Source organism: Electrophorus electricus, chromosome 10, assembly GCF_013358815.1.
Source record: "Electrophorus electricus isolate fEleEle1 chromosome 10, fEleEle1.pri, whole genome shotgun sequence".
In the NCBI taxonomy this organism is placed as follows: Eukaryota; Metazoa; Chordata; class Actinopteri; order Gymnotiformes; family Gymnotidae; genus Electrophorus; species Electrophorus electricus.
Genome location: NC_049544.1, coordinates 18,324,342 through 18,337,072, shown reverse-complemented (window position 1 = coordinate 18,337,072; position 12,731 = coordinate 18,324,342). Strand labels below are relative to the sequence as shown.

Below are 12,731 nucleotides of genomic sequence, written 5' to 3'. Positions count from 1 at the left end.
GAACCCTGCAGGGTCCCATTAATGGATTGATTCCCCACAACCCTTAAGTTCTAAAAGTCCTACCCGTTACACAATAATTATGTTGTGTTAATTATGATATATAAATCATTTCACATGAGCATTAAAATTTAGAGGAAAAAACAAACAAAACTTCACTTGCATTTTAAACATCATAGACACAGATATATCACGATATCCATACAGACATCAATATTCTTCTTGAAGAAAGCATTTTTTAATTCAGATTTAATTTTTTAACAATCCCGACTCCACCGCAACAGGATCATCATTTACAGGTTACTTTGCAGATCTGAGCAGCCCTTGTTTCACAAAAAAAAAATGACAAGCACAAACCCAGAACACTTGATCTTGTACAATTCCAATTCTTCAGCTCAGAGTCCTGGAAATCTGCTGCTTGGAACACCAATATGGTGTAAAATGTGAAAAAGGAAGGCAAGCGTGAGTTTAATTGTTTGGCAGAGTTAATATCACGTTCTCATTGAGAACTAGTTTGCACATAAAAAGAAAAATTACACCTATCAGTCTGTAGACATTACTGGTGTTGCTAAGAATGGTATTGGATAACAGGGTTGTCTATCATGTATAGAATCATGTCCTCCAACAATGAGATTTATGGGTCAATACTTAATACCAATGCACTGTGATGTGTAAAATACAATGTCCCAATTTATGCCAACAGGCACCAAAATACCTTGACAAAATGTATGGTGATATGATCCATAAAGGCAATGGGGAATACCTGGCCAAAGAAAGAAAGAAAGAAACAACCAACCAACCAAGCAACCAAGCAAACAACAATCCAACGGACCAAAAAAGAAGAAGAGTACATCAATTCTAAAAGAAGAAGAAGAAAAATAAAACAAAAACTACATAAAAAAATTAAATAAAAAGGTTATAATCTAATTCAGCAGAGCTAAAGACAGGGATACATTGCATTATTCTGAAAATCCGTGTCAGGTAACTGTTCACATTACAACATTTATTTACTATGTTTCTAAAGATTTGGGTATGACAACTCAACCATGACACTAAAGACGAAGTTGTATGGTGTATTAAAATGAAGTTATATGGTGTATTTCTGTCTCTGCATCAAGGGAAAGCCCTGTGTCATATGACACACAGAAAACGCCTTTCCCCCTTTCTTGTTTTTTTTTTGTTTTAAAAAAGAAACAAAATCTTTGTAAAGTAAAATCAGACTTAAAGGACTGAGAGAACTTATGATTTACTCTAATAGCAAAGCTATGAATCTGGGATCATTGACCGTGACAATAACATGAAATTACTAACTGAAAACATTCTGTGTTTGCATTAGATAAAAAATTGCCTTGCAGTCAACTTGGTACACAGCCCAACAGAGCCAGCAAAGTGTGTGTGTGTGTGTGTGTATGTGCATTTGTGATTGTGAAGTCTTAGTGCACACTGTGCTTCCACTGTGTCTGCATTTGTGAGTGTATGCACTTTGTTGTTGTCTTTATGGCAGTTTCTACTCCAACGCCAAAGGTTCCTCTCCGTTACCGGCCTCAGACACACGTCCAGAGCTACTTCTGCCACTGAACCAAACAAGAATTCCAAAAGGATGACTTGCTCGTGTGGCCGTATCTCTCACTCGCCATTGGTCTCCTCTGCAATGGGAGGCGGGCCCAGGCTGCTGGCTCCCGTGCTACTGAGCCGTGCTCCTGCTGTTGCCCTCCAGCCACACAGTGCTTCCTGTACAACGTAGAATACAGGTACTGTTGATAAATTGTGACACACTAAATAAAAGGCAGAAAGGGCCTCTAAACAGCTGCATCCTGCTTTTCTTGGTGGTTTAAGATCTCAGGGGATTTTGATAATTTCCCCTCATTTGGAGCCTCTTGTCTTTTAAGGGTAGCCATATTTAAGTCAACAGTCTTGGAAAATTAATTCAATGAAAACTTGTGTATGTGTAGCAAAACGCATGTGTATTTAGTCTTAGTCTAACCAATGGCCTATAGTAAAATGAGGACCACATTCTATAGGCTCAAGGGAAAAAGGTTATGTATAAACATAAACAATATTGTAAATGACTACATATCTGTTCTACTTAAATAAACAAACAACATAATGCAATGGGTTGTTTGCTCATAAGTTAGTGCACTTGATATTTTGTAAGCAAAGTTTTGCATATTGTGTTTACCTGCACTACTAGACTGCACTGTCCGGTCTCCACCTGTGCTACATCAGCCACACCCACCTGAGGGTCCGCATTTGTTTGCCCCCTTTGTTCTGCGGCTGTTTCCAGCGGGCCAATAAGAGAGGAGGAATTAGAGACGGGTGCAGCCACTGAGGGGGCAGGACTACTGTCCCCAGCAGGTGGGGAATGTTTTTTCTTGCGGAGTGTATCGATCCAGCTAGAGCTGTGTCGCGCAGCGAAGGTGGCAAGGGCGAGCGAGCTGAGCCGCATGTTCTTCCCTGACGTGATCAGCTCGCCAAAGCCCTCCTGGTGGGCGAACGCGTAACCTGAGCGACGGGAGCCACCCCGCCCCAAATGGCCTAGGCCGCTACCTCCTGGCCCGCTGGCACCGCCCATGCTACGCCTAGCATGCCCACCAGCCTTCCACTGCTTCTTCTGCACCAGCTGAGTGTAGCGCACCTGAAGCCATGTGTGGAGAAAGTGGCAATCAGTGGGTCTTTAGGAAGAGGGCAAAGAGGGCAAAAGGGTATGAGGGTAAAAGGTCTGCACATGTACATCATTAACACAAATGGATAGGACACAAAATAACTTACAGTATCAGAAAGCTGTGGTTTGAGGTCCAGTTTGAGGAAACGAAAGGCAAGCACGGGCGCTATGCATATGACTGTAGCTAAAGCAATAGTCAACCATACCAAAGGCTGGGATAGTGTACTCTGAGCGCTTCCTATAGAGACACCCGCAGACAGTGCATGCGAGCGCGCACACACACACACACACACACACACACACACACAAAACTTATATGAATGTTTTCCATTAGTGAAAATGTATTTCCTAGATTTGCATCTAAATCTATATTCATATAAAACAATGACAATGAACTGAAAAGCCAAAAAGGCACCACATCTTTATCTCAGCCAAAGCTCCATTTCCCAAAGCATTGTAGTGTATAGAGATAGAGAGAGTGTTGCTCTAGCATTTCACATTGTGTTACGACACTTATTACTGGCCCAGTCCGGTAAGGAGTGCTGCATATCTCTAACACCAGGATAGTTTGTGCTTGTGGCATGTGGGTGCTCTAGCCACACTGCCTTACCCAGGAAGTGGAACTGCTTGGGGAAGATGTTGAACAGGATGCTGGAGTGCATGGTGAAGAGGATAGTGAAGTAAGTGCCCAGAGAGCCCCACACAAAGAAATGGTTAATAGCAGTCCAGTAACCAGTGTCCAGAGATATCTACACACACACACACACACACACACACACACACACACACACACACACACACACACACACACACACACACACACACACACACACACACACACACACACACACACACACAACCCCCCCCCCCCAAATGAACAGTTACAAAGACAAGGCTCAGGTCAGGTCATATATGCAAACCATAATCATATCTGAATGACTATGCATCAATACACAGAGTGAAATCTCACCATCTCCTAAATGGCATTATAAATTCTGGTCATGGGCTGTTCATTGCATGGGGAAGAATGGAGACCATAACACACCTTGATTATTCTGACTCACATGGCACTTACTAATGAAGTCATGAAGAACATCAGAACCAAACCCAGCCTCTCTGCACTGGTCTGAAGCACCATTCATCAGAATGTTCACAGACCAAAAGAATCTGAGGCTGGTCAGTCTAACAGATGTTTCTGCATGACTTTTTAGCAGCTATGAGTGCTTAAGTTTATTGAAGCAGTCACAAGATTACATTCTCTATTAACCACTGGAATCATTAAATAAGCATATAAGCACACCTCTCTAGCTGTGCATACTTTATTCAGCCTCGTTTCTAATTCTGAAACTCAAATCCAACACACCTGCACGCTGACAACGATGACGAGGGCTGTGGCGGTGGTGACGGCGAAGGTCTGGTAATCAGCGAGTGGCACACCGTTGCTCTGCGTGGCCTGCCAGAGGGCACCATAGGGCACAAAAAAGAGCACAACAGATGTGTAGATGCCCTGCGCGATGCAGATGAAGAACTCCCGCTTGTTGAAGAGAAGGTTGAGCTGGCCTGGCTCATACAGCTTCGGGTACTGCAGGCTCCTTTGGTCTGAAACATCCTGGTCCGAGAAGAGAACGGGAAAGAAGGCTGTGTTCACATTTTGCTGCCAGCTACAATAGCCTTTCAACTTTTCCCTTTGTGGTACAATATGAGTTTCTCTATGTTGTGCAAATACCTGGTCGAAGATGCCCATGGCCAAAACAGGCAGTGAAGTGTATACAATGTTATACAGAGTGATAAAGTATTGATCATACACCGTCTGCAAGAGAAAGGTAAAATGACAGGGGGGTTAGGAATGCACTTCTTGTTAGTGGAATATACAGAAAACCAATGTTGTCCCCTACCTGGGCAGAGAAGCCACAAAAGAAGCCAAACCAGAAGTGCACCATGGTGAAGGCGAAGTTCTTGTAGAAGAAGTAGCAGAGGAATCGGCACATGCGCAGGTAGGACCAGCGGCCGTGCACCAACAGGAGGCGCTGCAGGAAACGGAACTGGGAGAAGGAGTAGTCGGATGCCAGCACGGCCTGGATGCCCTCCTGCCCACTGATGCCCACGCCAATGTGAGCAGCTGCACACGGAGGGACAGAAGGAGGGAGGAGAAGATAGTCAGAAGCCCAGATTTCACAGAATCATCTCTATCAATGAGATAGGACCTAAGGTTTAACCTAAAGTTTAATAAATAAATAGATTAGCATTGGAAAGTGGAACAGGAGAGAGAAAGAGAGAAATGGCAAAGAAGAAAGAAAGAAAGAAAGAAAGAAAGAAAGAAAGAAAGAAAGAAAGAAAGAAAAAGGGCATTATGATTGGGATTTTGTTAACCACAGGAGATAGCTCAACAGTTAAGGTACAGAGGAAGGCCCTTAACCCTCAATTGCTTCAATTGTACTTGGGCACAACTGTAAGTTGCTTTGGATTTTTAGAAAGTGTGGGAACAAATCATCTCAAAATAAAAAAAAGATATATAAAACATAACACACTGCTGTCAGTCATGTGTGTAGTTTCCAGATTACAATGCAGCATGTTAAACTTCATCTTAGACATTTCCTTTCAGAATACAGCCTCTAACTACAGAGCTCACTGGGCAAAATTTCTACCTCAAACATGATGTGCAAGGGTGTTAAATCGCAATGGTGATGTTGTGTGTGTAAAGTGTAAAGAGGAAATATGTGTTAAGGAAGGATTAACGGAGGTTTGGCCATAATGCCACAGGTTCCCTCACCCTTCTTCACTTTAGTAACACCATAATTATGAAACTGAGTTGTGACATGATCTGAGAACCTCTCAGAGTTTAGTACTGTCTCCAGCGACAAAATAAAAACTGCAATTAAGTGGTAAAAATGCATCCCATAATACACAGAACAGTGCAATGGAACACCCGAATACACACACACAGAAAAGTCTAAATCCATTTCCAACCCCAAAAATCATTCCCATATTAAGCCTATCTATTACCTGAGTCTACCAAGTCCAAGCAGTAACTTAATCTTAAACCTAACCTTAATCATAGCCAAACAATATTCGACTTATTCTACTTATGGTCCTATAAGATTTACAAATAAAAACATAGGACACTTTTTTAAAACATATTTTAAAGTGAGGACACAAATTGTACTTGGGTTTTCATCACATTTTATGTGATTTCTGAGGACATTTGGTGCTCAGAGGCAGAACAACAGGAGCACATGCACTGTTCTCTGTAGTTTTGATGGGTCATTCTACTGGGGAACAGGCCAGGTGCAGGTCTGCTGTGCAGGGGGAGATGAAGGGTCCTACTCCACACTCTCAGCCCACGACCAGCTACCTACCGAGGCCCACTGCCACAGAGCACACCATTTTTTTCTCCTTTGTGTGAAACCTGGCCCCTGCTGCTCTGCTGTCTCTTACATGTTATCTAACAGATTTAATGTAGGCTAACAGGTTACCCATTGCTTTTTTGTCCTTTTCTTTTCTCATGGGTTAGTTAGTGGTTCCACATGGGATATTTGGGTCATGACCTAATGTCTTGTGCTTCCAAGAAAAATAACTAATTTATTAGTTGGGGGGATGTTTGTTCAGTATTTGGCAGTGAAATATGGGAATATAGGAAGAAGTATCAGTTTTCTGTACAGCCTACACTGATGGGCTCAAATATTTATGGAAAGAGCACTCTCTCTCACACTCAAACACACACACAATCAGAGAGGAGCTTGTTTTTCTGGCTAGACCTTTAACTCCGGGTGGAATGCAGAGAATGTCCTTTGGATCTCTGCAAGAATTGCCCCAGTCTTGCCCCGGTGTTGGGGTCAGGCGTCTGCACTCACACAACAATACAGATCTGTTTAATTCACAGCGGCAGGCACTCACTTTGAAAGGGGAGGGGAAATGTGCCGACAAGGCAAAGTGGGACTCATTTCTCTTGGAAGCAGTGGCCTGCTTAATTGAGTCATTCAAGAGACTGGAATTCCCCTAGTCATTATTGGATAAACCACACAGCTCTTGGAATCAGAGGCCAAGAAAAACGGCATCCGTTTACACGAGCTTCAGGCCATCGTACCGGGATCTATATGACTGCACAGGATCTTCCCCACCTTAAATATGAAGGCCAGTCAATGCCATTGTTTTCAGAAAGTGTCTCAGAACAAAAGAATAAACAGAACGGGGGAAGGTGAGCTAATTTAAGGGACAGACCTTTGAGGAAGGAACCCTCTTCCTGGCAATGGGTAAATGTTTTCCCACTCAAAAAACCTCCCTACTAACTACCAGAACATATCTGTCAAACTCTTCCAAATCCAGTAATATTGGTGAAGCCCTAGTGTAAGCACTTTCTTTATCTATATGCAAGTCACGTGGTTTAACCTGAAACTGTGCAAACTCACTCTTGATCATGCTGACGTCATTGGCACCATCTCCGATGGCAAGGGTGACGGCGTTCTTGTGCCTCCTGATGAGCTCCACCACCATGGCTTTCTGGAGAGGAGTGACACGGCAGCAGATCACCGTCCGGCACGCGCATGCCGTCTCCAGGAACTCCTGCTCCATGTCGGCCTCCAGCGCATGAGCCTGCCACGAAGACCTGCCTTAAAGGCACTCATCTAGCCTTAAAACCTTGCTCACAAATCTCACCAATCAGATTTCCGGACACCAGCGTCACTTACCAGACTGTGTCCACTGATGACAAGTGCAAACTCTCCACTGACTGACTCCAGCAGTGAGGTGGGAGGGGCCGGTGGCTGGGCACTTTTCTTCTGACCTGGAATCCAATTAGCTGCATCCCTGCTGCCAAAGCCATTACCTAGAGAACATGCTCCGCCAAAATCTTGCATCTCTGCCTCCTTCACTCCATCTCGGCTGCGGGATGATTCCAACATGCGTTCCCTTGCTCTCCTTCAGAAAGGAGATGAGAATGGAGAACAGCGATGCACTGAGTGGGTCATGAGAGAACACCGTAGTAAAGAGTCCCCCAAAACTGGCAAAGAAAACCAAGAATCTAAGTGATGAGTGAACAGGTGCCTGAACAGACAGACAGATGAAGGGGCTGTACCTAAGATCCTCACGGACACTTTGGACGGTGTATCCATTCATAATGAAGACCTCTGTCATATCATCTGTCAACATTTTAGATGAGTAGCCAATGTTCACCGCGGTCTCTGCCAGAGAAATGGCAGAGACATATACTTGCATATTAAAAGGTAGCTATGTGGGTATGTCATACTGACACAAAGGCAAATACTTAAAAAAATGGTGGTGATGATGGTGGTTCAAGTTCGGTTTATTTGTCACATACATAGTCATACACAGTACAACACGCAGTGAAATGGTGGTGATGAAGGCAATGGGCTAGTCCTGCATGTTCAGCTGTTATGCACATCTTATTTAGACTTCAAACACATTCACAATACAGATAATATTATCATACAATCAACTCCACCACACAACTCCACCCAGGGAGGTTTTCTTGCCACTGTTGCCTTCATTAGGGATCTGGACCCAAACATTCGTAAAGCTGCTTTGTGACAACATATGTTGTAAAAAGCACTAGATAAATAAATGTATGTGTGCGTGTGCGTGTGTGTTTGTGTACTGTAGTTGCACTGAACTCTTGCGAACCGGGTCCTCCCTCTTACCCTGCTTGTCTCCAGTTAAGACCCAGATCTTGATGTTGGCTAGAGAGAGGACAGTGATGGTCTCAGCAATGCCTTCTTGAAGCTTGTCCTCTATGGCTGTGGCTCCCAACAGCTACAAGAGAATAATAGTGACATCAGGGATGTCATACTCTATTCTTTGAGGTTTTAAAGCATTTTTCTCTGGTCTGACATAATTTAGTACATCATTAATGACTAAACAATTAACTGTGCTTTAAGCATATAATAAAACAAAAAACTGGATAGAATTGTTATGTTGTGTTCTAACCTAAATTTAAACTTTAACACCCCACCTCCCACCAACACACAGACTAACACCCACACAGACACAATACCATCATGTCTTGTTCAATCTCCTCATAGGCGGCAGCCAGTCGGTCCTCCCTGTAGTCTATAGCTTTGTCAGCCCCATGGTAACGCTCTGCCCACTCCTCCCACTGCTCCTCAGACAGGTCCCGATAGGCCAATGCCAGCGTCCGTAACCCATCACCTGCAAACTCCTATTGACATACCCACATAGACATATACTTAAAAAATAATGAGTGGTCAAGATATTTCAAACACTGCTTCATAACTCATTAAATGACCAACATATTTTTTTCATTCTAAGTTCCGAATTAAATAAGTCCGTAGACACAACTTTCATGCACGTCTTTTACAGCTATTACCACATGCACCCACTATGTGGCAGTGTTGAATTTCTTCTCCACGGCTCAGTGAACGACAGAAATATGCCTTTGCTTTGCGCTGATTTGCCTCATTACGTTAGCATTATGCTACATTAGTTAGTTAGCTAGGCAAGTTGAGTCACCAATGTGTGAGGTCTCATAACGTCGACGTGGAATTGTAGTGGAAATCATCTGGCAGTGTAATTTTTTCAGTCCTGGATTACCCCATGCACTGCACATTTGCAACATTTCACTAGTGATAACCCCTGTTTTAGCTGGCAGTCAAGCTCTAGGTTATACTAACCTTCTGAGAAACATACAGAAAAGGCATTTTGCACAATGTTTATTAAGCTATTTAAATTGTTTATAACAGTTAAATTGTTTAACTGTTTGAATCAAAGCAATTGTGTTTGATCTAATGATGCAAGTAAACTATTTCAATCAAGTGCACCGTATTTTGTACGTTTAAAAGCAGTAAGTGCTCAAAGCTAAAAAATGCGCAATTCTGTTCTCTGCTTGGGGAGCGTTAGATTGCGATGAGCAGCGAAATACCGTAAAATCGCGCATATAGGCGCATTGAAATTTAAAGCGCGGATGACTTGACAGTAACTCCCTAAAGCGCGGATATCTTGAACGCGGTGGATTATTTACAGGACAAAAACAATGGGCAAGCCAAAGTTTTTTTAATTAAAAAATCCAAATTATTTACGAATTATTTATATCTATAAAAGTAGGGAAATTGGCCTAATATTACTAGTGCCAGCAATAACATTTAATTACATTTAAAACATTCAAATGACAAGTAATTATCTTACAGTTGTAAACGAAATGTGCTCCGTTCGCCATCTCATCCCGTATCGGCATGTAACTGCTCTCCACGTGCAGATATCGAGACACTTGCGCAGCGAATCTTGGCAATGCACGTGTAGTTTACACCGTCTATACAATACGATTGTGTTTTGGGCCTTTTGTAGTGCACCAGCTATATAGTGTAGGCAGATTTAGAACTGAGAATTCGACACTACATAGTGCACTATTTCTATAACAGGGAACTCCGAATAACCTGTCTCATACACTCAGATAGCACTCACATTGAGGTGGTCTGAGGTGATGTTCATCAGGTCGTGGTTGCAGGAATGAAGCCTGTCAAACAGTACAGTGTCTGCCCCCTTACAGTAGAGACAAATATGGCCCTCAGGAGTTCTCACTGACAGAGACAGACAGACACAGACACACACAAACCTGAACTGGGTTTTGTTTATCAATATGCATAATCAACACAATCCATACTTATAAAAAATAACGAACACATAAAATGACTCTTTCCCATCTCTCTACTACAGTAAATGGCAGTCATGTTGACATCTACAAACAACTGATTGTGAGCACACATCAAATGAAATGACAGCTCCATAAATGATCAGCATTTTCTAGCACCAGCTGAGGGGCCATATTTCAGTGTTATTAAAGCCCCCTCACTCAGTAGGAACATTGGCATCACTGTCTCCCTGTCTCTTGACATCACTGTCTCCCTCTCTTGACATCCCTGTCTCCCTGTCTCTTGACATCACTGTCTCCTTGTTTCTTGGCTTGGCAGTGTATGCCTATGTCTCATATTCTTTTCCTCTCCATAACCCAAATTAAGATTTCACTGTGAAGTTTCACAATCACAGTGAGCCATATTTAGTCAAATTGCCACTAGTTAAAGTACACAAGTACACAAAATTGCCATATATTAACTACATGCATTTAATTGTGTATGTTATAAAGCATATGGCATATAGCCCCTTACCCACTGGATGCCTGGTGAGCAGTGCCAACATTTCTCCATATGTAAAATTACAGTTCATAATATCATGCAGGGGGCCTGGGGCCTTTTTTCAGTTACATAACATTTATCAAATATCACATTATTTGATATTACTGAGACCAGCTTAGACTTGAAACTTGAAACTTGACTCGTTCCCAGAAATAATGTGTGTGTGTTCGTGTGTGTGTATGTACCTACTCCAAGTTTTGGGTTCCATTCAGTGTAATTAGAGGTACAAATGCATGTGAGCTTGTGTAAAATGAATATGTGTGTGTGTACCTATGACAGACATTCTCTTGCGTATGTTGTTGAAGTCCAGGATGGCAAGGAGCGTGTATGTCACCTCCTTGCCCAGCTCTTGTGTGGTGATGGTGCTGGGCGTGCGAGAGCGGAACACAAAACCAAAGTTTCGTGCTGCTGTCACCAGTGCACCCTCATCAGGAGACTGAGCCTTATACACCAGCTCCCCTACACACACACACACACACACACACACACACACACACACACACACACAGTGGAGTGGGGGGGGGGGGGGTGAGTGTGGGAAAAGGAGGAAAATAAATAGCTGAGACCAAGAGATTTAATGAGCCATAATTACATTACAGTGCAGAATATGCAGCTCCTTTCTAACATTATGTAAAATAATGGTGTTTTCTTTTTGGACCCTCCTCCCAGTACAGGCTCTGAGCACTCTTAAGTCTGACACTCAGTACCCTCACTCTTCTCCTCGCTCATGACAGTGTGGCAGAGAGAGAGCACGCGGAAGAACTCGTGCACAGCTGGCTCTCTCATTTTCACCGCCTCCAACAGTGACACGTCATAGAAGCAGAAGTCCCGGTCTGCTAGCGGGTTCCATGCACTGAAGTCCAGGGGCTGCGCCCTCTGCACAAAGCCAATCAGATCACAAGCCACACTCCCATAAATTGATCTTTTCATATTACCTTTTGGGAGTTATGATACAAAGATGTGACCGTCTATGTCAGTATGTATAATCTCTTCGTAAGAATTATGGCATTTGCATTTTCAACACTTGGCAGATGCTCTTATCTACAGCTCTTATTTAGCAGTATGACAGTATGTGTGGTTCCTGGGAATCAAACCGATGACTTTTCTCTACCTGCTCTATGCGGTGAGCTACAGGGGCACTTTAAAGTAAAAACATATCTCTGTCAAGTAAAATGGGCTGATGTAGGTCTCATGGAGCTACTGATCTGTGAGGTCTTGTAGATGTGCTTTTTTAACTGCCTGTGGAAAGTGCTCACCTTGTGCTGGGCTCCTGGAGTGTCCATCACATCACCTGTGATTCAGGAGAGACATGTAATATCCATGTAATATCCATGCTGGCAGACAGACAGAGCTGCGCTGCTTTTGTACAGCTTGTGCAGTACTCCACAGCGTTCACTCCCCTGGGATCAAGGACAAACGCTGCCACTACAAAATGCTTCCTTTTTTATTTTCCTTTTTATTTACATTTCAACCCAAAAAGTTACATTTGGTTAATTTATAGGGTCAGGTTTTGGGATGCGATTAGAAAATTATTTGAACATATTTAATCATGTTTAATTAAAGACATAAAAAACATGTACAGTATGTGAGTATGTTTATATGTGAGTGTCTATGAGTGTGAGTGTGTGTGTGTGTGTGTGTGTGTGTGTGTGTGTGTGTGTGTGTGTGTGTGTGTATGGGTGTGTTTCTTACCATAGGCATGGCCATTGATGGAGCACTTGTTGAAGGTCATGATGTTCTGGGTGAGAGTTCCGGTCTTATCACTGAAGATGTACTCCACCTGGCCTAGTTCTTCATTCAGGGTTGTACTCCGAGCCTCAGCCGCCGTGTTGCTACGGTTACAGAACATCCGTCGGTCCCAGTTTATGAAGTAACTGTGACCTAACCGGATCACCTCCACACTGAGAGTAAGA

The 12,731-nt window shown here is 43.0% G+C and overlaps 1 protein-coding gene across 2 annotated transcripts in view; it reads right to left on the bottom strand.

Moving 5' to 3' along the window:
* Positions 1-237: 237 nt before the first annotated feature.
* atp8b2 (ATPase phospholipid transporting 8B2) overlaps positions 238-12,731 on the bottom strand; it is a 29,931-nt gene continuing 17,437 nt past the window's right edge. Inside the window, exons 14-30 of one of the 2 annotated variants that reach the window (XM_027006430.2) lie at positions 12,511-12,719; positions 12,075-12,109; positions 11,526-11,694; positions 11,089-11,277; positions 10,091-10,206; positions 8,667-8,831; positions 8,314-8,425; positions 7,731-7,836; positions 7,345-7,573; positions 7,066-7,249; positions 4,555-4,778; positions 4,386-4,469; positions 4,023-4,268; positions 3,270-3,408; positions 2,767-2,897; positions 2,177-2,632; positions 238-1,728 (exon numbers count right to left, since the gene is read on the bottom strand). In XM_027006430.2, the coding sequence (XP_026862231.2) occupies positions 1,624-1,728; positions 2,177-2,632; positions 2,767-2,897; positions 3,270-3,408; positions 4,023-4,268; positions 4,386-4,469; positions 4,555-4,778; positions 7,066-7,249; positions 7,345-7,573; positions 7,731-7,836; positions 8,314-8,425; positions 8,667-8,831; positions 10,091-10,206; positions 11,089-11,277; positions 11,526-11,694; positions 12,075-12,109; positions 12,511-12,719 (2,899 nt within the window). In that variant the 3' untranslated portion in view covers positions 238-1,623. The remainder of the gene's footprint in view (positions 1,729-2,176; positions 2,633-2,766; positions 2,898-3,269; positions 3,409-4,022; positions 4,269-4,385; positions 4,470-4,554; positions 4,779-7,065; positions 7,250-7,344; positions 7,574-7,730; positions 7,837-8,313; positions 8,426-8,666; positions 8,832-10,090; positions 10,207-11,088; positions 11,278-11,525; positions 11,695-12,074; positions 12,110-12,510; positions 12,720-12,731) is intronic. The other variant, XM_035530749.1, reaches the window with a different exon arrangement.